We start from the raw sequence: 24,690 nt of genomic DNA on the forward strand, positions 1-24,690 counted from the left end.
TCACAATATACCAATTAACGTACTTACGATTAGAACATCCACATTTTTATTAACGTCACAATATTGCAATTAACTCTTTCGATTAGAACATCCACACCCTAAAATAATGTGGGATTTTGTAATTGTAAAATATTAAGAGGTGATGTTGTAATTGCAATATTACAATAGTCATGTAAAAATTATAAATACATATAAATATTGTGTTGATTGCGGGAATTAATCCAATAAGAAAGCGTCTACTTTGTTGGATTAACATTGATAGATAATTAAAAATGGTAATTAAGGCTAATCTTGTGTTCACTTTAATGAATTGAAACTTTTAAATATCTCAAGACTCTTGATATTTTCTATCATTTAAGTTAGTTTTGACTTGATTTTTATCCCATGGAAAGAATGAGATTGAAGAAATCCTATTTTTGAATATAAAAATACTCAATCATGCAAAGTAAATGTCCCCTATGTGATTAACAAACCCTTTAATTATTTTGGGCGCGCAATGTAATAACTTATTCCCAGTGCATGTCGATAAGCAGTTTCCCAACCATGGAAAAATACCAATAAATTTCAGAGTAAAGTCTACGAAATTAAATTACGCAAGTTTAAATTAAGAGGTAAATTAATCAAATTCTTCTCGAAAAAAAAAAAGGTAATTTAATCAAATTTGATAAGTTTTCGGCCACATGGTGTTGCCACTTAGAAATATCTTGCTGGCACAAATAAAAGCTGATCCTTTGCATTATTGGTCGTATAATCAATAGTTATTTATTATCAACAAGGATTATGTAAGTCTTGATTAATTAATGTCATCGTATTTTGCCAACATGGTTTATTTAACACTTTGTCTTTTGATTCGATTCAAAGCACTATTTACACCGTTACGTTTGTGAAGTCAACAAATCTAAGTTTTTCTAATATCGTACGTTTTGTGATAAAGGACAAGATGTTAATATAAAATGAATCAAAATATAATACGAGGGGGAAATTAATTATTGGATAATTATCTGAAAAAGGAGCCGCCTCGAGTAAAATCGTTGTCGTTACTCGCGTTGAGATGATCGTTCTTTTACTAATCTAATATTTTATTGCAAGATTAGTCAATGATAATTATGACAATTAACTTTGGTTCAAACTTATCGAAGAGCAAAACCATTTGTTTGGGATGTAAATTCAAAACCATGCTCCTAAATTCAAACCCTATTGCATTAGTATACCAGCTACCAGTTCATCTTTTATTCCAAAAATCGTTTAGTCATAATATACTTTTTTGAATAGTTCAGAAAAAAGGTTCTCTCTTATTAATGTTAGTAAATTTCCTATATCAAATTTATGTAGTAACAGTTTAAATTATTTTGTTTTATTTACTATTTGAAGAAAGTGCATCATTTAATTAATAGTCTTTACTCAATTAGATATGAATTAATTTTTTCTAACAATATTGTCAATGATAATTAATTAACATCAATCGGCCTTTTCATTTTTGGTGAAATTATTGAAATAATATTTAATTTTATTATGTTATGTTATATAATATATTTTTTTAATTCGTTATCAATTATATATATTAAGTTTTTGTTTTCTTATATGCTAAACTCAAAATTACACATTTATGGAAGATGAGATATGAGATTCTAGTTAAAGACGATTTGCAAATTACTAGAAAATCAAAACAAATTTATTTGAAATGATTTTCACATGTAACATAGTCACTCACACTTTTATTTTATAATTATGTGTTGTGAATATTTATTGATAATAAAAATACTGCAGGCATATTTTATAAAATAATTACTATATCCGAAACAAGTTGATACAATATGAGGTATAATTGATGTGAGTGCGATTTGTCTAGTTTGTATAATTTGCATACTACTCTCTTCGTTTCATTACAAATGTCTCATATATTACTTTTAGGCACATAAATTACAAAATATGTAATTAGTAGATAAAGTAGATTGATGAAAATTGTTTAAATATTAGGTATAGAGAGAAAATATGTTTGTACAAAAAAACGAGATATTTATAATTAATGAGACATTCCATTATAAAACTAAAGTATGACATTTATAATGAGACGGAGGGAGTAGTACATGAAAGTAAAAGCGCCAATAGTTACTATCTTGCGTCATCGCCAATCGTCATCCAAACAAAGAAAAAAGTAGAATTATTTTCGCAATCACAAAATGATATCTTAAACAACTACAACAATAGCTAATAATAATTTAAACACACCACATAAATAAACTAATCAACTAAACATATCCATTACCACTAATTAAATTTCAGCTGGAAAGACTTTACATCCTAAAATCACATTATTACATAACGATTAAACATCTCATCCCTTTTTCATTACTTAATTAATACGTAAAACTTTGATAGATGTGCTGCTCCTGTTGGAGATGGTAATCAATTTGATGATTGAACTTGTCATGGAAATCAAAGGCATCGAGAAGATCATAATTAGGCATGAAGTCAAGCAGAAAGGCGTCGTCTTCGCATGATCCATCTGCATTGATAAATGGTGGAGAGAGAGTCGCCGGAGCAGAAGGAAGCAGAGCGTTTTCCGGCGCTTCGACGAGGGCGGGAAGTGGGATCTGAGAGTGTTGATAGGAGTTGGCATCAAAGGGAAAGTAGGGCAACATGTTTGAGTTAATGGTGGCGGCGGCGGCGAGGTGGTTGGTTGCTAACTTCTTTTTCAACTTGGTGTTCCAGTAGTTCTTGACGTCGTTGTCTGTTCTTCCTGGGAGCTGTGAAGCTATCACTGACCACCTATTCAATATATACATGCAAATTAAATTCTTTTTAAACTATTTTATGCATATTAATTTTGAATAACTACCTGCTTCCGATGTTATGATAGAGTGCGAGTATGATGGTGTCTTCTTGGTGAGTGAAGCCGCCATGCTTGATGTTGGGCCTAAGGTAATTTAGCCATCTCAGCCGACAGCTCTTGCCGCATCGCTTCAGCCCTACCCAACACAATATCAATATATATATATATGAACAATTAAAATTTAATTTGTAAATAAAAATGAACCTGCTTTTTGAGGCAAAGAAATCCAGCTTCCAGCAGTGCCGTGTTTCTCAACATAGTCTCTAAGAGTGGAGTCTTCTTGAGGAGACCATGGCCCCCTCTTCACCTTACTTTTGTCACAACAAGGTGCTCTTCCCATTTAACTCTCAATTATTTTTTTCACTTAGAGAGAGAGAGAGACCAAACATGGGGAAGAGAAGAGAAGAAACATGTGTGTGGTTTTAAGGATGGGAGCTGAGCTTGACTTTGTCAACCACTTTGCTAATCTCTTTGATTTTTAAGTGTTAAAACTTTTTTCCTGTGCTGGATAAAGGAAACAACTTGGTCAATTTGGTACATGATAATGTCAACATTTTTAGCTTTGGGTATCATAGGGCCCCAATACATATCTTGCTTTGCTCAGATTTGATGCATTCACACAATCAAAACTAGGACTTCTTCTCGGAAATACATAGTAAAAAGAGATAGAGGGATACATAAAATACTAAAAGAAGAGAAAAATAAGAAAGGGGATTATTAATCCTCGGTATAGTCAGCCTTCCTTTTAGTTTTTCGTTGTTTTGCACGACTTTGTTTAGAGAATACTTGTTAAACTTTTTTCATGACATTTTTTCTACCATATTTTTGCAATACCTTTAACTTTTTCTAATTAATCAGATTTGATCTACTGATCCTTTAACGATCTACTTTGGGTTTATGTTTTTTTCTTTGTATGCAAGTATCATTTTTTTTTCTTTTCTTTTCTAAGCCTTGAATGTTGGCTTATGAAATCCCCCGGAATGTAATAGTGATTTAATGTTAAGGGAAAGTATATGTTAGAGTAAAATTTGTACTCTATTATATTGTTATTATGTAGATAAGTAATAGTATATGCAGATGTTCTTCTCTCTAAGTATCTGTGTCAGTCTCTTCAGATGTTCTAAGTTGAAGTTGAGACATTCAGTGCATTCATACTTGCGAATTTAGCAGATAACTTTGAAGTTATCTTATGCAATCTTTTTGGATATATATGGGCACGCTTTTACATATTAAATGAAGTCTTACTGGAGCACAGTTATAGATAGATCAAGATCATCCAAACATATATAGTCCCCATGCATCAAGCTAGAACTCATGTTTCTTTCTATGACTAGGGAATGATTAACTTGGGCAACAAGAAGGCTTGAAACCTATAAGAGGAGGCCAATTTCATTCATAATGGCTGGGGAAATTCGTGCTCAACAGCCCTCACGATGTAGTTGAGAATTTTTGTTCCTGCTTGGTGTCCCCCTAGACTTGGTACCGTCTGTAGTACATTCATTGATATACTAGTACTTTTATTTCTCCTAGCAGAAGAGTGTCTTGAGCGTACATTGTAAAAGAGTGATAAACTCTCCTTTATTTTTGGTTCTTGTTTCTCAAGGGATTAGGTGCGCCTAGAAAGTTAGTCGTTGTCTAGCTTTCAGTTATTCATCGTTGATGGAGCTTTGGGAAGATGTAGAGGCTAACTAAGTAAGAGGGTGTCTTATTGTGTAAGTCTTTTGTACATCTTAACTTCATATAGTTGATAATTTTCTCTGGGCGAGGCCCCTCCAGACGTAGGTGTGTTATCACCGAACTGGATTATCATTTTGCGCGTTTCATCTTTCATACTCACATTCGCTGTTACAACATATCTCACCACATGTTCTATGGATTAGTGATTTTTTCAGTATATATATATTTTGATTATCAGGTTTTGTAATTGGTTTGATCACTTTAAGAAGCATTTATTTTTATGAATGATAAGATGTATGATTGAATATTTCTATTTTCATTATTAGAATATATTCAATCTTACTCTTTTAATGAGATATTAATTAAATAAAATTAATTTGAATGATGGAAATTATTAAGAGACTTGAGATAATCCATCTTAAGAAACAATATATTAGTCATATTATTTTAATCCATCCTTTAATTGTACTAAGACTTGTGTGTGACGCGTGTTTTTTTTTTTTTTTTTTGAGAAGGGAAAAGTATTATAAAGTCATGGATCATCCAATAGAATACATTCCCTGAGCCAATCAAGGTACTCCATCGTCCAACATACAGAAGTTGGGTAGTTTCTAGTCATCTGAGCAAGTTTATGAGCAGCCATATTAGCTTCCCTATACACATGATTCACACAAATCAGACAATGCTCTCTAGCAACCTGGATAATTTCGCAAAAATCCTCTGGAAGAAACTGCTCCTCTTCACCTTCATTCGCCATGACCCTCGCCGCAAGAAGCGAATCAGTAAAGATCTCAATCGGTGCCACATCGTTGTCCACACTGACAATGACTCCTTGTACCACCGCCATCAATTCCGCCACCATAGGACAAGACATTGTTCGCAACTTTTTTGCAGCAGCTGCCACTATATTGCCATCACAGTCTCTGATAATGACACCAGCTCCATAAGTGTTATTCTTGCTGTCAAAAAGAGCATCAACATCAACACGGTACCTCCCTCGCTGGCCGACGCCACTTTCTTTCTCCAACTTTAACCCCCACATACCTATCCACAACAAAAGTCGGTTGAGCTGCCTTAAAAGCTTGTAGCAGTGCCAAACCTGCTGCCTTAATATCGAACAAGAAGTTTTAGCATGTTAAGAAACACATGAGGATGAGATGAGCTGTGCTTTATCACGATGCCGTATGAAATAAAGGCAACAATTTTAATTAAATTCTTCCGCTGCTAAAACGGTGTCGTTCCTAAATAACGACTAGTGCAAAATGATTGCACTAATATCTCGACGCCTTTATTCTCATGACAAATTCATGAGAATGCTAATGTATGAGCAATTCGAATACAAAGATGTTAGAATCCAAAATTTTCTAAGAATATCAAAATCACGAAGTTTTAAAATAATACAATTAATAAAAAAATTGGTGCTTGAGATGTATACTAACAAGGTATGATCCTCAACACTAAAGTATACAAATGTAAAATGAGGACTATGAATAAAATTACCCTAACATAAAAAATATACAAATGTAAACAATTTCCAAGCCCTCAAATCTCAAAACTATATAATTAAGTGATTCAAACACAGTAAAAAAAATTCAAAACTTTAATGTACCCTTAATTTACATAATATAAAATTTCAAAAAATTATCAATATAAGTTAAGAAGAACCTGATGACAACATAGTTATTTTCTCATTTAATTATTTTTGAAGAAAAGGCTTTTCTTTTTTATCCTGTTGTGATATAGTACTACTATAGTAATCTGTGCATAGATTGTTGGCTGTCTCTGTTAATATAGTTTGTATTAGAATTTATAACAAAGCACCTTAGTTGTTGCTATTATTAAATAACATTAAAATTCAATTCCTTCCTCAAAAAGAAAAGAACAAATATATTTCATATTCATAGAGTTTCAAGTTACTGTTCGCGCGAATTTTCTCCACTCCTCTGATCACTCCTCCAGCACGCGAAGCTTTTGAGGTAATCGGATACGAGAAATTTGCTGTTGCAGCTCTGCAGTTTTTCTGTGTTTGAAGTCTTTTTCTTGATGCCACTTAGGTGTTCGATGAAATGCTTCAACGGCATGGCTGTGCTTTCTTTCCTCTGAACCTGCATTTTCTTCTATTCTGTGTCTGATTTGACGACGCATTGAGGTCTTGTTAATTCTTTTATGTGCAATGTCACGGCGGCTTTCACTCGTATACAGAACTCACAGATTATTGAGAAGTGCATATTCGCCATCATTCACTAATCATGTTGCAGCAGCGCCTTATCCAGTTGCTTTTAGTTGGTATAAAATGCAGGCCTACCCCTCTTTCTTATCGAGCAGAAATATTCTCATCAGCCCGCATTTTTCATGGCATGAAATTGTGACTGGATATTCACTTACGTTTAGGCCCTATTGCAGTTTAGAGGAATTTGATTTGGCCAAGCCATCTTCCACAGATGGAACTGATCATGCTGATGAGGTCTATAAAACCGTGTTGGATTGTGCAAGGCCCGAGTACAAAATGGAGGCCGCTCTTGATGAACTTGGCATTGAATTGACAACACCTTTGGTTGTAGAGGTTTTACACAGGCTTCGATTTGAGGAGAAGTTAGCATTCAGGTTCTTTAATTGGGCGGGGCACCAAGAACATTATAGTCACGAGCCCGAATCCTATAATAGAATGATTGAAATTCTATCTAGTACTAAGTACAAGGTGAAGCAGTTTCGTATCATCTGTGATCTTCTTGATTACATGAAAAGGAGCGACAAAAGCTCGGTTCCCATTGATGTGTTGCTGTCCATTTTGAGACGGTATACTGAGAAGCACTTGACGCATCTTCAGAAGTTTGCAAAGAAGAAGAAGATACGCGTGAAGACACAGCCTGAGATAAACGCGTTCAATTTGCTGTTGGATGCTATGTGCAAGTGTGCTCTCGTTGAGGATGCTGAGGCAATGTATCAGAGGGTAAGAAGCAAGGTCATGCCGAATGCTGACACGTATAACATTTTGTTCTTTGGATGGTGCAGGGTTAGAAACCCGACTAGAGCTATGGGCGTGCTCGAGAATATGATCAGTATGGGTCATACGCCCGAGTATTTCACATACAACACTGCCATTGATACCTTCTGTAAAGCAGGGATGCTGAAAGATGCTGCTGAGATTTTGAAGTTCATGAAGACCAAAGGTTCAACCATGTCTTCTCCTACTGCAAAAACATATGCTATTATGATGGTAGCACTTGTCCAGAACGACAGAATGGACGAGTGCTTTGTGATTTTAGCAGATATGATAGCTAGTGGATGCCTTCCTGACGTGTCCACGTACAAAGAACTGATTGATGGCATGTGTTCATCTGGAAAAATCGAAGCAGCTTATAGGTTTTTGGAAGAGATGGGACGGACGAGCTACCCTCCTGATATTGTCACTTACAACTGCTTTCTCAAGGTTCTATGTGATAACAGGAACAGTGAAGAGGCACTTCGTCTTTACCAGAAAATGATCGAGGTGGGATGCACACCCAGTGTGCAAACGTACAACATGCTGATTGTGATGTTTTTCAAGATTGGTGAGTCTGATGGTGCCTTTGAGGCTTGGAGGGAGATGGAGAGAAGAGGTTGTGCTCGTGATACTGATACCTACTGCGTGATGATTGAGGGACTATTCGGATGCAATAATACCAGGGATGCGATTTCACTTTTGGAGGAAGTTATAGACAGGGGGATGAAATTGCCCTTTAAGAAATTTGACACATTTTTGAAGGAGCTCTCTGCAGTTGGTGATCTCCGTGCCATCAGTAGACTGTCAGAGCAAATGCGTAAATTCTACAATCCTGCAATGGCACGTCGTTTTGCTGTGAATCAGAAGCGTAAAAGTATGAGCTTGAGAGCAAAGTGAGTGCTGCTTAAATGGTTTTCTGTAAACTCACAATGGCTGGTATGAGATCTCTACATGTGCCATTTGCTTTCTTATACGTAGTATAAACTTTGGCATGTTTTCTTCATCATGTAGATTTATCTTCTGTGTAGTTTGCAATGAGATGGTTTATTGAGGAACTAAATAACATCTCAAGCACGCATAGTGAAGTAATGTCTGTCTTCTCCAGGAATTTAATCCTTTGTTATAACTTTAGCAAATTCAAATTTCTTCAATTTTTTATTTGGTTGAATCAAATTTCTCCAATGTTTTATGCTGTGGGTTTCTCTCTTCCCCAATTATTGTTGATTTTGTTATTCCTAGGGTTACTCTGATTAGGGATGTCAAAAAAGCCCGAAATCGACATGTCGACCTAAATAGACCGATAAAAAAAGAGGGTTAGGGCTGAAAATTTTTAGCCCAAATAAATTTTAGTCTGAATGGCCCGAACCGAAAATAGCTCAAGCCCGATAGGGTTGGCCCGAAAATTAAGTGGGTTGACCTAATTAACCGAACACTTTCTTAATAATTGATTTTTAAACTTTAATACTTTACCTATTAATTCGATAAGTAACATTTTTATGCTTGTAGAATATGTTTTGATTTTTTTCAACACTTAATAACAAACATTTATGACATAAAAGTCAAAGAAAGATATTTATTTATATTAAGTCTACATACAATTTTTTTTTATCAAAAATGAAGTTAAAGTTATGTAAACTTACGTTAAAATCACTAGTTTTTGTATCTAAAACAAGGCAAAATGTCTTGATTTAAAAAATACGACATATTTTTATTACAAGAATATGATTATCTATAAAAAAATTAAAAATATAAAAAAAAAATCGTAAACTTGCGGGCCTAAACGAGCTAGCCCGAAATCGAGTGGGTTAGGGTAAAAAAAATTTAGCCCAAAAAATAAAAATAAAAAATCGATTTACCCGAACCGAAAATAACCCGAAACTGAATGAGCTAACCCCCAAACCAAATGAACTGGCCCCATTGACATCCTTAAATCTAATGTCGTGGACGTTATTTGTTCTATGTTATTTCCAGATTAGATTTAAAACTATAATTATCCGATGTCATTTTGTCCACCAGTTAATTAAGAGGTAGAAAATAATCCTGTTTATGGCTGTAGTTGTACAACACATTATCATAACAGGCGTAATCTAAGAGAAACTTATTAAATCAAAACCAGTATGGAGCTTTTGACTAACAAATAATGTATAATTTATAATGCTTCATTTAATAATAATTCCTAATTAGTGTTCTCTATATGGCATTCACAATATTGCACTGCATTATGGTATAGAAGTAGATAATAAAACATCAACTTTAGAAGCCTATCCTTGGACTCGAAATTAGTTCGAGTCATCATTCTTGCACGGTTGCACAGAGTAACCATTACAAAGATCAATAGACAAAAAAAAAATGAAAAGAGAAAGAATCCCCAGTATAAATCAGTACATCTTCGAGTAATTCTTTTTCCAACATCCTAATACAGATCCTGATAGCAAATAATACACGTGGATGACCTGCAATGCAAATAGATAATTAATTAATTGTGATTACCATTTGATTAGTAGCTGTAACAACGCAAGTTTTCATCAACAAAAAAAATTAAAAATAAACACATAAAAGTTGAATCGCTCATATTTAGAGAATACCTTGTCAATTGCTATTTAATTTAAATTCTTCCTTCCCTCTCCAAACTGCTAATACTTCATCCGTTCTGAATCGCTGAGTAAACGTAGATTCTTGTAACGGAGTTGTCTGGCCTTGAGCGTATGCAAGGAGCCCTGTGTAGGCAATCATCGCCCCGTTGTCAATGCAGTATCGATCATCAGTTGCAAATAACTTCCCTCCCCTTTCGCTACACATAACACGCATCATTTCCTGCAACCGTTCATTGCATCCCACACCACCAACAATTAGCACGTCCTTCGTATCACAATGTGCCATTGCCCGCTCTGTGATCTCCACAAGCATTGCAAACAGAGTTTCCTGAAAATCAACAAAATACAATAACAATTTCCCCTTTTTCTCAATAAAGATGCCTAGATATTAGCCCATCTACAACAAAAACGAACCTGCAGGGAATAACACAAGTCTGCAGGGGTGCACTCATCATTTTTAAGTTTCTCTTCTGCTGTTGCTTCAATATAGCTCAATATCCCACTAAAAGAAACATCCATTCCTTTCACAACATAAGGAAGCTCTATAAACTTTTCTCCCTTCTTAGCAAGCTGGCAGGAAATCGGTGGATTTACATCCAACTCACAAGTAGCTACTTTTGTATTATATGGAATCATGTATTCATGCAGCCAGCTTTATTAAAAACATACCTGCTCGATGTTGTAGCCAGGACTGGGGTCATTCGACAGATTAAGAACCCTAGCAAATCTGTCCAAGCAATTTCCAACTGCAATATCTATTGTCTCCCCAAAGATACGATACCTGCCCTCGCTATAGGCAATGACCTGAGTATTTCCTCCACTCACATACAACACAACCGGATCATCTGCCCCAGTCACTATCCTCCCCATCTCAATATGTGCTACACAGTGATTGACTGCAACTATTGGTTTCTTCCAAAGTTGTGATAAGATGCGAATGACTATAGCTGATACCTGCAAGGAAACACGAGATTTTAAGAATATGATGCCATAAAGCAATCGCCTTCCAGACGTGCCTTTTAACATTTAATAGGTCATGCTGGGAACCCCAATTTTACATATCAATAATACAAAATCACCAAAGAAAACTGCTTTAAGAGAGCACAATCATTTCAGTGTTGCATCCAATTATTGATATCATTGTAGAGCCCAGAAGAAAGAAAAAATCAATATGCACCAATTTGTCACATCCACAAAAGGATCCAGGCACTCCTACGTTTCATACAACTCACAAAAGATAAACATCGAGGCAAACCCCTCTACTCTGGCAAGGAATCAATCCATCTTATTTGATATTTCTTTAGTTTACAGTAATATTTCATTATAATTTTCTCAATTTTCCAGGCTTAAAATGATACCATAGGTACAAGGCTGACACAACACTTCCCATTACCTAATTTATATTTCTTCCCAATAGAGGTTTCCATGGTCTTATATTCCGCAAGAAAAAACATTTACCCTCAAACCTTGGTGGATATTTTGGTCTTATTTAACATCTATTCAACCAGAGTAACAAGTAACAGCAATTAAAAAAAAATGAAATTGGAAAAGGTTCAATGTTGAAGATGGGCACATAATGTGTGTATGTGATTATGCTATCCTACGCATTATAAATTTGTAGTAGAGCTGAATAAAGAATAAAATTTGTTTGGAATGTAAAGAAGTACAAGCTATTCCACCACAGTCAAACCGGTCTGAGAGGAGTCAAAATAGGCCATCGCCGGCTGCTTGTGGCGCCTTGATATAATCCCACAATACTTCATCCACAACTCTGAATGAAAAATATATAAGTCCAATTTAACAGAGTAATTGAATTTATACTTGGAGAGGGGCACCCATTCCCGGGCCCTTGGTATAGCAAAGGCAGTCGACATCCTCCACTGTAATGTTGGCCTCAGTCAGCGCCTGTTTGAGAAGCGGCAGCACGTGCTGGAGATGGTGTTGGGCGGTTTCGCGGGGGAGAAAACCTTGCCCAGGCGGTGTGATGTATGTATGACGAGGATTCGACAAAATGCAACCGTCCAGCGTCACAACACCAACAGCAATTTTGTTGGCGGAGCCTTCAAACCCTAACGCTATTAGCCGTTTCTTCTCCGCCATAACTATCTGCTTTCTGATTCACATTACAAAACAAAAATAGCATACACGGAATCATATTTAGCAGTTTACTCAACCCAACAAAAAAGAAAAGCAAAATATTCCTATTATAGGAGTGCATTGGTGCGGCCCTGTGCGAACCGGCACCAATTTTGATGGACCGAAAACCACAAGCTACATACGGGAATCGAGCCGCACAAACCGAAGGTTTTGGTTGGTTTAACGGAAACTACCAAATTTATCTTCTTTTTTTTTCTCGAAAAAACCTGTTTTTAAATCCTAACATACCAAATTCTCAAAATCCTAAAATACCAAATCAAAGCATAAACACATACAAGACAGAAACATAATCAAAATACCAACAAAGGTTCACAAATTTTAAAGGGTTAATTGCTCATAAAATACTGAACTTTCGTCCAATTCTGGTTTTGCACACAAACTTTGAACTGTAGCGTGAAAATTACTAAAGTTTAGATTTTATCTGATTTTGCTACTAATCCAAATTCCGGTCAAATATCAGGCTAATATGACGTGGCAATATTTGACATGACGTATTTATTGTTAATTTCTTATTAATAAAAAAAGAACACAAAGCAAAGAACCCAAATTGTCAATAACTTAATATATCAAATCAAATAATAGTATTTTTTAATTCTCAAGTTTAAATCAATTTTTTTCTAGTTCACTATTTCACAACTAATTACTCCAATATATAAAATAGAAGTCATTCAAATAAAATAAATATATATAGTTTATAAAAAAATTAATCTTTAGATAATGAAAATTTAATAAACTTTATTACTTAGCTAAATATTTATATATATATATATATAGGAAGAGGTTCCAATAAAAACCTCAGTTAAAATGACAATTATGAACCTAATCTTGACCTTTTAAATATTAGATCTAATGGTTAGGATTTAGTCAACAAAAGAAACTGTGCATCTATTATATTTTACTGTGCACTTAAAAAATATGCAATTTATGCAATTGAAACCAACAATGCAAAATACTCCAGCAAATCGAAATTGTGCATCTATGCAATTGAAATCGTGCATCTATGCAAACGAAATTGTGCATCAGTAGTTTAATCTCAGCCCTCTATTTTATTTAAATCAATGGCTTTAAATTGGTTCCTAGTTTTCATCTTAAGAGGGGTTTTTATATTAACCCTACCCTATATATATATATATATATATATATATATATTAAGTTATTGATAATTAAAATGTTCTTTTGCTGACACACCTAAATTCGAAGAATCCCCTTACGATTTATTGAATTTATTCAATTAATTAATTCAACTAAAAAAAATACTATTATTTGATTTGATATATTAAATTATTGACAATTTGAATTATTTGTTTTGTGTTCTTTTTTTATTGATAAGAAATTAAATAAAAAATATTATTTTGCCAACTAATTGTCACGCAAGAATAAATACGCCACGTCATATTAGCTTGGTATTTGGCCGAAATTTGAATTAGTAGCAAAATCAGATAAAATTAAAAGTTTAGTAATTATCACGCCACAATTCAAAGTTTGTGTGCAAAATCAAAATTAGATGAAAGTTCAGTATTTTATGGACAATTAACCCAATTTTTAACGACTAAACAAAAGTCTTAGCCCAAAATCCAAAACAAAGCACAAGGCAATATTCTTTCAAAATCCAAAACAAGCGCAAAGCAATAATCTGTTTAAAATACAGAATCGAGAACAACCACAAGGCAATATTCTGTTCGAAAGCTAGCTCAACTCAAAATCCTACTGTAAAACAAGCTCAACTCTCTTTTTTCTACACAATATTTCTCCTCCTTAGTCTAAAATACTCTGTTCCTTAGCAATATTTTCATACAAATAATTTAAACTTTCATTGTAGAAGAAAAACTTTAAAAAACAAACAAATTACCTGCTGCTGGAGTTGCTTCTGTCGACCGTAGAAGGGAGGAGAGCCGGCGTTGCGACTTGAAAAGGGGGAAGGGGCCGAAGGCGGGGCGGGCCGGCGCCGAACTGGGGAAGTGGTGAGCGGTCGCTGCAAGGACTCGACGAAGCTCGCCGCCGCGCCGGTGTGGATGGACGGTTTCCGGGGGACAGAACGGGGAACGGCGGCGGCGGGAGAAGGGTAGTGGAGAGTGTGTGATCACTGTAGAGGGAGGCGGCGGGCAGAATGAATTGATAGGGTTTTTCAGTTTTTGGTTTCAAATTGACTTTTATGTGTATTGCTAACAGGGGCAAATAACCCCGGTTAAGTCTACCCTACCATACGCAGGTGCACATCACCTTAAGGATGCGAACACGTGTCTCGGTTAAAAAGTTACCTGATTCAATTCTTTTATTTTATGAGCCGGTTTGTTTTATTGTAATACCGATTAATTAATCAATATGTTTTGGTTTATGATTTTTTTTTTTTGGTGCTCGGGGTTCCGTACTAAAGTCAAATAAAGGCACGTTCACCTATAATTACCGTAGGTTAGAGATAGTTTTAGTGGAGATTTAGTGGACACGTTTCGGCCCTGTGTTGCTTTGATCTTTATCAAGATTAAACATGGACCGTTTTTTTAAAAAAAAATCCTACATCCAATAATGGATTGTTAAATTTTCTATTTTCTAAATTTATTCACCCGCATATAAATTTAGTTACTTATTTACCATCTCACGTATCGCGACGAGACAATAATTGAAGATATACCAGTCCCAACTAACTAAAATGAAATCAGGTTTTCATTTTAATGTTTAGTCAAAGTAATATGGTGAGGAATTTTAAAGAGTGTAAAAATTGTTAGCAACCACAGATAAAAATAAGTTCCGTAAAACAAAATTGTTTGAATGCTAATTAGGATGTATAGTTATTTTTGTTGTTTCAATAGAAATCTGTTAATTTCGTAAAATGTTAACATTTTATTTGTCGTTTTTAAAAAAAAATTCCCTTTGTAATTTTGATGCTTGGCGCATATTATAAAATACAGGAGGTTATTACAAAAGTTAGACAAAATTCTTAAATCTATAAAACGATGTAAGGAGGTAAATTCTTTTTCATTTAGAATCACCGTGCTGATATTAAATATTTAAATTAATGTATATAAAAAAATCTTTCAACATATTTGGTCTCGACTGATCCAACTACCATCACTGTCAAACTAAATGAATGAACCCATTTTACGTGACGTATCGTTTAAAGTAATAAAAAATTCTACTGAGCTAAACGAGTTACAAATGTTAGAAAATAATTTTGGTGTGGGAAAAAATTATAGAAACCCACGCAATGTAATGCAGAAGACAGAATGTGAATTAGTACTTGTTTTGTTTCTATAGTTCGCAATAAAAATTTAACATTTAATTTTTAACATTTTCTTAATAAGTGTGAAAAGTGAAAGAAGGCTAAACTGATAGGACGGATGGACACTACCAAAAACAAACGATTAGTGACATAATGTTTCGTGGATATTACATGTGTCACAAAAATTAGTGACATTTGATAATATAGTTAATCACTAATAGTGACACTTTCAAAAGTCACTAATTTTTGTGACCTACCTAATAGCTACCAAATCTTATGTCACTAATACAATTTTTTTTTGGAGTGGGAGTAATTTCTTTTTTTGTAGTTGGAGTAATTTCTATACCTAATATTAAAATAATGTCCGCCAAATCACTTATTTGTGCTACTGTATTATATCCTCTTATTTCCTTATTATGCTACGTGCGTTCGTTTTACCTGTCCTATATTAGTGAAATCTCATTAAGAATCTTAGGATGCTCACTTGATTCTCAATTGAATCAAGAAGCAATTGATAGAATCTTAGTGGGAAATCTTAGGATTCATTCTTGATTCACATTTGAATCAAGAAGCAATTGATGGAATCTTTGTGGGAATCTTAGGAATCTTTCTTGATTCACATTTGAATTAATAAGCAATTGGTGGAATCTTAGTTGGAATATGAGGATTAGGGGTGGGAATTTCGGGATCGGGTAATCGGGTACCCGATACCCGACCCGAAAAAATCGGGTATCGGGTACCCTATACCCGAAAAATTCGGGATCGGGGTCGGGGTCGGGTATTTAGGGTGTGAAAAAATCAAGTATCGGGTATACCCGATCGGGTATCGGGTATACCCGAATTACTCGATTTTTTAATTAATATATTTTAAATTACTCCCAATCCCAGCCCACTGCCGGCCCGTTCCCATTTCAAAGTAACCCCAGTCCACTTAATCCCCAATCCCAGCCCACTGCCGGCCCGTTCCCATTTCAAAGTAACCCCCAGCCCACTTAATCCCCAATCCCAGCCCTAAGTAACCCCCCCTCCTTCCTGCCGCCGCCGCCCCCACTCCAGCCGCCCCAGCCGCGACCTCGCCCCAGCCCCAGCCGCGACCTCGCCCAGTCTGCTCGACTCTCTCTCTCATTCTCGCCTCTTTCTCCCTCAACGCTCATACGCAGAGCATCCCTCCTCTGAACTCCGGCGACAGCCGCCACCACCATGGTAGCCGCCGCCTCCCGACACCCCTCTCCCTCTGTGCTCGTTTTCCCGCCCCTCTGTTCACCGATCCGGCGGCCGCAACAGGCCGACCTAGCCTCCCTGAAACCACCGACTCCTTCGTCCTTCCGGATAAAGCAGCCAAGCCACCATCACCGGTACCCTCAACTCTCTCTCTCTCTCCCTCTGTGTCTCTCACCTTCACACCGGAAACAGGACACACGCACCACACAAGAGGATCCGCGTGCCTCTCTTCCCAAGTACCAGTCTTGACCGGGTAATTTCGGGTACCCGAATACCCGACTCGGGTACCCGAGTCGGGTATTAGGGTACCCGATTTCAAATTCGGAGTCGGGTTCGGGTAGTGGGTTTAGGGTATTTTCGGGTTCGGGTACCCGATTTTTTCGGGTAGGGTACCCGAACCCGACCCGATTCCCAGCCCTACTGAGGATTCCTTCTTGATTGACATTTGAATCAAGAAGCAATTGGTGGAATCTTAGTTGGAATCTTAGGATTTCTTCCTTGATTCACATTTCAATCAAGAAGCAATTGGTGGAATCTTTGTGGGAATCTTAGGAATCTTTCTTGATTCACATTTGAATCAAGAAGCAATTAGTGGAATCTCATTAAGAATCTTAGGATGCTCACTTGATTCTCGATTGAATCAAGAAGCAATTAGTGAAATATCAATAAGAATCTTAGGATGCTCACTTGATTCTCAATTGAATCAAGAAGCAATTAGTGAAATATCATTAAGAATCTTAGGATTCTTTCTTGATTCTCAATTGAATCAAGAAGCAATTGGTGGAAACATAGTTGGAATCTTAGGATTCCTTCTTGATTCACGTTTGAATCAAGAAGCAATTAATGGAATCTTAGTTGGAATCTTAGCATTTCTTCTTGATTCACATTGAATCAAGAAGCAATTGGTGGAATCTTTGTAGGAATCTTAGGAATCTTTCTTGATTCACATTTGAATGAATCAAGAAGCAATTAGTGAAATCTCATTAAGAATCTTAGGATGCTCACTTGATTCTCGATTGAATCAAGAAGCAATTAGTGAAATATCATTAAGAATCTTAGGATGCTCACTTGATTCTCAATTGAATCAAGAAGCAATTAGTGAAATATCATTAAGAATCTTAGAATTCTTTCTTGATTCTCAATTGAATCAAGAAGCAATTGGTGGAAACATAGTTGGAATCTTAGGATTCCTTCTTGATTCACGTTTGAATCAAGAAGCAATTGATGGAATCTTAGTGGGAATCTTAGCATTCCTTCTTGATTCACATTTGAATCAAAAAGCAATTGGTGGAATCTTGTGGGAATCTTATGAATCTTTCTTGATTCACATTTGAATGAATCAAGAAGCAATTAGTGAAATCTCATTAAGAATCTTAGGATGCTCACTTGATTCTCAATTGAATTAAGAAGCAATTAGTGAAATCTCATTAAGAATCTTTGGATTCTTTATTGATTCTCAATTGAATCAAGAAGCAATTGGTGGAAACTTAGTGGGAATATTAGGATTCCTTCTTAATTATTTATATTATAATCCAATTTCATAAAATAATTTAGTAGATCTAGTAGTTATATTTTTAGTTTAACAAATTGATATTTTATTGCATCAATTATTCATCTTTATGATTTCACATTATAATATACATAAAAAAATAGAGTATAGTGTGGTATACAAATTTTCGACATTTGACATCACTATAATAAGACAAATTTTTATACTATTGTGTTAATACCACACTATAGTATACATGCTAATAGTAATCATTTTTTTTTGAAACCCAAGATGTGAGATATTATTAGGAGTTATCCTCCGAAAGAAAATCGCTCAGCCAGCGAGGAAAATCACCAGTCCAACAAACTGGCTGTTGACAAGAATGCGCAAACTGCGCCAAACTATGAGCAACTCTATTCGCCTCCATATACATATGATTGACACTAACAAGCATAGACGAGCGAGCAATACTCAAAATATCCAGAATATCATCTGGCAAAAACTGACCCTCCTCCTCCGGACAAGCCATCACTCTTGCCGCCAACATAGAAGCTGTGTAAATCTCAATAGGCAACATATCATACTCCATACACCATGAAATACCTACTACCACCGCCATAATTTCCATGAGCAAAGGACTAGAGCTCGGTGCAGCCGACTTCGCCGCTGCAAGCTGAACTTCACCCCGGTAATTCTGAACAACAACCCCAACACCATAGACATGTGCATTGGGATCAAATAAAGCATCTACATCACATCTAAATCGATCTTTCTTCGGGGGAACCCACTTCTTTTGCCCAATCCTTAGTCCCATCAGGTTTTCAACAGCAAAAGTGGGTTTTGCAGCCTCAAAAGCTGCCAAATACGTCTGGCAGTCCATCACCGAAGGAGGTGCAACCACCTGTACAGCCCCATGGTTAACTTCACACACATAGCTCCAGCATCTATGCAAAATAATACACTATAAGGAATACTCATCAACATCAAATTCAGCATAAATAGTACTCGCAATATCCATAAGACGCAGTCCCGAAGCATCCTTCAAAACACACCAAAAACTCACCTGCTTCCATATCTTTAAGACTTTAACTTTAGTAAGAATCTGACATAATACAATCTATAAAAACAATTATCCAATTTATTAAAATATGATATCAATCAACTATTTGAACTCATTTCTTAAAGTTATAAAATATTATTCTTTAATCTTGCTTCTGCAAAAAAGAGATAGACAATAGTATTAAATAACTTAAATTTAAAAAAATAGCTAAGTAAAAAAAAACTTGAAATTAATGTAAAACATTTCAATATACCGCCATACACGAAAAGTAACAAACAAAAATTTCATTTTACCCGCCTAAAAAAAAACATTTTACCGCCAAGTACCCAAAAAAGTTCCCTCCAAAAACCATCTAACAAAATCAACGGTCAATTTGTAGTCTTCACTTCCACAATCATAAAGTTTAGATTTACATTTCCTCTCATCCAAACAAGCTCCGGTAGAATCCCCACTACTCCTCTCCAAAAGCTCCAAAGTGTTCACCTTCGACTCAATTTCCTACCGCCCAGACGGCAGCACGGAGCTAGTCGGACAAAGGGTGGTCGTCGAAGGTTCCGTCAAGTTCTCCCAGAAGTTCAAGGCGGCGGTGCCGTCTCCTACCGCCTCCACCACCGGAGCCCCCAAGGCATCGGATGTGTCGAAATCCCTAAAACAAAGCTCCAATTTCCAGTCAATCATAATTCTCAAGTTGCCGCAGCCATCCTCGATCTCAATTTCGCTGATGTGTATGTATCTATATTTTTTGATTCACATTACTGTATTGTTGGAAATTGGTGGGCATTACATTTGTAAATTTTTAGTTTCCTTGATGCTATGATGAATGCTATGATCAAATGGGTATTCTAATTACGCCTAGTCATATGTTTAATTCAAAATGTTGGACAAATCTTGATTTTGTTGAATTTTGTATTCTTTCTGTAATATTGATATCTTTGATTTTAAGAATTGAAGATATTTTGGTTAGCTCTTTCTGGTTGTCGACTAATATTAAGATTGTGTTATCTTAGTATGTAGGAACAAGATGAAAGCAGACCAAACCACGGTTATCTAGAACTCTATTCGCATTTTGATGATGGGTCCAAAACGTTGTAACAATATCTGAGGCATACCACGGTTATCTATTTTGTGGGCTACTACATTCGCCCATCTTTAATTAAATTCGATAATAATAATAATAATGAAGGGACTATTAAAAAATAATTATGAGCTAGAGATTGGGAATTTTGCCGGCTTACATCTCATGCAAGTAAAGAGATTGGGAATTTTTTCAATAGCATCTGCTTCTTGTCTTACCCATTTCCCATGTCCACTCATTTGCAACCATATCAAATATGGTCATCCAATCGCCAGATTTAATATTGACAACACCACCATCCATCATTCCCTCACATCGTATGTTTTTCGGCGGCCTGCCGGAAAACAAAATAAAAATTGGGAAAAAGGCAAACAATCCCATTAACATAAATCGTAGCACTTGGTGGCAATCTCCATTAACATAAATCATAGCACTTGATGGCAGTGTAACTTATGTAACTAAACTTATATGTAGCAAATCCAACAGTGAGACATTTAATCTGGTAGGGAACCAATGCTCACAATAAATTCAGCTTACTTATATCAAGGCAATCACAAAGCACTACTAAAGTCTTTGATGAGGAGTAATATATGTGGAGCGGAGGAATCTCTTTGCCAGTGGAGCCACGGGGAGCAGTGAGGTAGATTTCATCAAAAGAATCGTACTCGCTGGAAGAACCATCCTCGCCATAGGAATCATATTCGCCAGAGGAGTCTCGTCCACCAGAGAAGTCACTTTCGCCAGAGGAGTCTCATCCACCAGAGAAGTCACTTTCGCCAGAGGAGTCTCGTCCACCAGAGAAGTCACTTTCGCCAGAGAAGTCTAGCCCACCAGAGAAGTCACTTTCGCCAGAAGGAAGCAACAAAGCGCGGTGAAATCTCCCGCGTAAAGACGAATTTCCTATAATACCCTCGAACCACGCAAGGCGCATGCGTGTATGCCGATTTTACTATTTTGCCCTCCCATGTAATATATAAATAAGCCTTGAGCTCGTGCATTGTAAACTACGTTATCTCAAATTCTCAATACAACAATAGTTTTTCTCTTAAGCTCCTGCATTCCGACTGTTTTCTTTGTCTCTTCCGTTCAATCACACTAGGTATAGTCTACGTTTATTGCTCTTTAGTCTAGGTGTTGGTTCCTTGTTTCACCAACTGGCGCCGTCTGTGGGAAAATAACTGAGTTAAGATGTGAGTTTGTGGTCGCCGGCACATGTAGATCTGAAATTCCAATCGGGTTTACGTGTGTTGGTACCGTTTGAGCCGATAATTCGGGCACCCAGATGATTTCGATCCGTTAATTACATTTTTCGGGCTGATTTGCTTTTAATCTTCTGCGATCTGTGTTTAGTTATGTTTGTTTGATGCATGGGGAAAGGTGATGAAGGTTGTAAATCGTGAGTTGGGGGGTTTTGCGGTTATTTACCGATTGATCGGTTTAATTGTAGACAAATGCAGGGTTTCTTCGTAGAATTTGGGTTTTACTTACAGATCTGATGTTTATACCGGTGGATCGTGGGGTATTACTCTGTTTTTGGTTGTGTTGGGTTTTTGCTGTTGATTTACGGGTTTCGCACCGATGAAAAGTTGTTTAGTACTCTGTTTCTGTCATGCTGGGTTTGCGCTGTTGATTTGCGGCTGTTTTTCGTTTAAGGGTGTTAATTATCGATGTTTTCCATGTTTTTGCGGCTAATTTTCGTTTTCTATCGGTGGATTATGGGGTGGTACTTTGTTTCTGTTGTGTTGGGCTTGCGCTGTAGATTTACGGGTGTTTTTCGTTTAAGGGTGATAATTATCGGTGTTCTCCACGTTTGCTTCGGCTAATCTTCGTTTTATACCCTATTTAACGCGCTATGCTAATAATCCAGCTGATTGCTGTGATAACTCTGTTGCTTTTGGGTGTTGTGGTTCTTTTAGCGCACGATCGTGGTAATTTTGGGTTACGATGTTCATTTTCTTGCATAATTCTCATTATATATCATGCCTAACGTATTGCGCTAACAAGTTTCTTGGTGGTTACTCTGTTTATGTCTATCCTTGGGTCTCTTACTTTGGTTCTCTTGACACTCTGTTTCTTCTGCCGGGTCTTAATACGAGTTCACAAGGGAAACTTCTCTTATTCGGGCTCTGTTATTCCAATCTATGCCCTGGGTTTATTTCCCAATATATAGAGTTATCTTGAGGGGAATTTTTTAATGGCCTCTGTGCCGGTGTTTGGGATTTCTTATATCGGGATTTTAATCGGTAAAGGAGGATCTACTCATTTGCTGTCCGGATTTTTTCTCACTTTGTTTATATGCAGGTACCATGGGATCTTCTGATGCTCACCGCACCTTGGAGAAGAAGTTCGACTCCGCTGCTCTTACCACTGAGGTGCCTACCTCACTGTTCAACAGCCTGCAGGGCAACACCACCTTCACTGTGCCACCAGGTTTTCCGGCTATCCCAGCCACTCCGCTGACAGGGTTTACGGGTACTTTCCAGAGATCTGCTCTGGTGACACCGGGATCAGACATGCCAGGCTTGGTCCCCACATCTGGTGGTGGGCAACTCAACTTTGGGCTGACGGAACAGATGCTGGCACTGTTTCACTACTCTGCCGTGCGTCAAGCACTGGGGACTCCCCTGCTATCCACCGCCCCCGCTGTAACTCCCCTGGTAGGAGCGACCAATCTGTAGGGCATTGAGGCCCCACCTCCCGCTGCTCAGGAGGCAAACAATCCGGTAATCAACAAACAGGCTGCGGCAATTGGGAAAATACAGAAGCTACCCACCGAGAGGGCACAGGAGAGAAGGCCAGAGGGGAGCCGAGTTCGGCTCAATAGTGTTGTCATGAAGGAGAGGGTTGACGAGTCTGATAGTCAGTCCATCTCCCCCGTGTTCGAGGAGGAGAGGCCGAGGGAGAAAGAGCGACTGAAGGACCAGGTGTCGCAATTGAAGCACCAGCTTGAGGATCTGGAGGAATCACTGCGGGAGAAATCTCGGAGGGACGATAGAGGGCAGAGGTCAGGGAAATCGAACAAAGCAGAGAAGTCGTACAGGGCAGAGAGGTCCCATCGTGCAGAGAAATCACGCTATATAGAGAGGTCAGAGGAACGGGAGCTGGAGTATTCCTCTGGCAGGCCAGGGCACAGGGTTCACAAGCGTCACGCCCATGACGCACCAAAGGGCCAAAACGTCGAGGTTCCACCCTATCAACAACCGCAGTCCTTTCTCCGACGACATTCTGGCGAACACTTTACCTAGAAGCTACAAACCCATCTCGCTAGACTATGATGGCACTACCGACCCGGAGGTACACCTCAATCGGTTTGAGGGGTTGGTCACACTGCATATGTATACTGAGGGCATCAAGTGCCGCATCTTCTCCACTACTCTGACCGGACCAGCTCAGTTGTGGTTTGGGACGCTTGTCCCAAATTCTATTCACTCCTTTGAGGATTTGCAGACCCGCTTCCTACGACAGTTCGCAAGCTCACGAAGGGTAGGGAAGTCAGCTCTTTCGCTGATGGACATCAAGCAGGATCAGAATGAAACATTGAGGGAATATACCGCTAGATTTAATCTCGCTGCTCTGGAGGTGCCAGAGGCGGAGTCACAAATCAAGAATTGCGCCTATGTCAGAGGGCTCAGGCCGGGCATCTTCTTTGACGAGTTACAGATCCGACCAGCAAAGGATTTCGACGATATTATGGCAAGGTTGCCAGGTTATTTGCAGTTGGAGGACGCCAGGATGGCGAGAAAAGCGGAAAATGATAAACATAAAGCCAAAAGAGCTGAGGAAGCACCAGAGAGACAGCGACACCAGGACAGGGCACCATTCAGAGGGTTACCTCCAAGGGTACTACCACCCCAAGGAGAAATGCCGCCCCGGCAACAACGTACTGTGAATGAAGTCACACGGTTCACTGAGTACACGCCCCTGAATAAACCACAGGAGAAAATTTTTCATTTGATAAAAGATCAGCCATTCTTTCGGGCACCGGGAACTTACTGGGACGGGCCGCCACAGGAGGGGCCCAACAATAAGTTGTGCGAGTATCACAATGTCTTTGGACATTATACCAAATATTGTGGCCATCTTAAACACCAGTTGGAATTATTGGTTCGCCAGGGAAATCTCGATCAGTTTATCGACAGAGGCAACGAGGGCCAGAGACGGAATTAGGGAAATGATCAGAGGGATCATAGGGACCAGAGGGATCAGAGGGATCAAAGAAATAACCGAGAATAGCGACAAGAGCAGGGGAATAATAGGGACCGCAGACCTGATGACAACCGGGATAACCGCAGAGAAGGGCCAGAAAGACAAGCACCTCATTTCCCGTATAGGAGGGAAGTACACATGATCTGTGGAGAAAACGGGATGCCCACGTCAAATAGGG

At 37.6% G+C, this 24,690-nt stretch overlaps 4 protein-coding genes across 8 annotated transcripts; 2 read left to right on the plus strand and 2 right to left on the minus strand.

The window, feature by feature from the left end:
• Positions 1-2,237: 2,237 nt before the first annotated feature.
• LOC130988518 (transcription factor MYB36-like) lies at positions 2,238-3,288 on the minus strand. Its single transcript, XM_057912391.1, has 3 exons — positions 3,038-3,288; positions 2,840-2,969; positions 2,238-2,769 (listed from the first exon to the last, which is right to left on the minus strand). The coding sequence occupies exons 1-3, from the start codon at positions 3,171-3,173 to the stop codon at positions 2,358-2,360; spliced, it is 678 nt and encodes a 225-aa protein (XP_057768374.1). The 5' UTR covers positions 3,174-3,288; the 3' UTR covers positions 2,238-2,357.
• Positions 3,289-6,102: 2,814 nt separating this feature from the next.
• LOC130988519 (pentatricopeptide repeat-containing protein At1g73400, mitochondrial-like) lies at positions 6,103-8,663 on the plus strand. Of its 4 annotated transcripts, XM_057912393.1 has the most exons (3): positions 6,189-6,486; positions 6,565-6,796; positions 6,914-8,663. In XM_057912393.1, the coding sequence occupies exons 2-3, from the start codon at positions 6,684-6,686 to the stop codon at positions 8,388-8,390; spliced, it is 1,590 nt and encodes a 529-aa protein (XP_057768376.1). In that variant the 5' UTR covers positions 6,189-6,486; positions 6,565-6,683; the 3' UTR covers positions 8,391-8,663. The 4 variants fall into 4 exon arrangements, with proteins under 4 accessions (XP_057768378.1, XP_057768376.1, XP_057768375.1 ...); XM_057912395.1 differs by having other exon boundaries at positions 6,103-6,486; positions 6,565-8,663; XM_057912392.1 differs by having other exon boundaries at positions 6,215-6,796.
• A 1,067-nt stretch (positions 8,664-9,730) lies between these two features.
• LOC130988521 (uncharacterized) lies at positions 9,731-14,412 on the minus strand. 2 transcript variants are annotated; one of them, XM_057912396.1, is made up of 6 exons: positions 14,094-14,412; positions 11,909-12,200; positions 10,757-11,041; positions 10,502-10,657; positions 10,079-10,415; positions 9,731-9,946 (listed from the first exon to the last, which is right to left on the minus strand). In XM_057912396.1, exons 2-5 carry the CDS (start codon positions 12,185-12,187, stop codon positions 10,083-10,085), a joined length of 1,053 nt encoding a protein of 350 aa, XP_057768379.1. In that variant the 5' UTR covers positions 12,188-12,200; positions 14,094-14,412; the 3' UTR covers positions 9,731-9,946; positions 10,079-10,082. The 2 variants fall into 2 exon arrangements, with proteins under 2 accessions (XP_057768379.1, XP_057768380.1); XM_057912397.1 differs by having other exon boundaries at positions 11,909-12,193; positions 14,094-14,373.
• A 9,227-nt stretch (positions 14,413-23,639) lies between these two features.
• On the plus strand, positions 23,640-24,473 carry LOC130990464 (uncharacterized). Its single transcript, XM_057914696.1, has one exon. It carries the CDS (start codon positions 23,640-23,642, stop codon positions 24,471-24,473), a length of 834 nt encoding a protein of 277 aa, XP_057770679.1.
• Positions 24,474-24,690: the final 217 nt, after the last annotated feature.

The sequence above is a fragment of the Salvia miltiorrhiza genome, chromosome 6 (assembly GCF_028751815.1).
Source record: "Salvia miltiorrhiza cultivar Shanhuang (shh) chromosome 6, IMPLAD_Smil_shh, whole genome shotgun sequence".
Classification (NCBI taxonomy): domain Eukaryota; kingdom Viridiplantae; phylum Streptophyta; class Magnoliopsida; order Lamiales; family Lamiaceae; genus Salvia; species Salvia miltiorrhiza.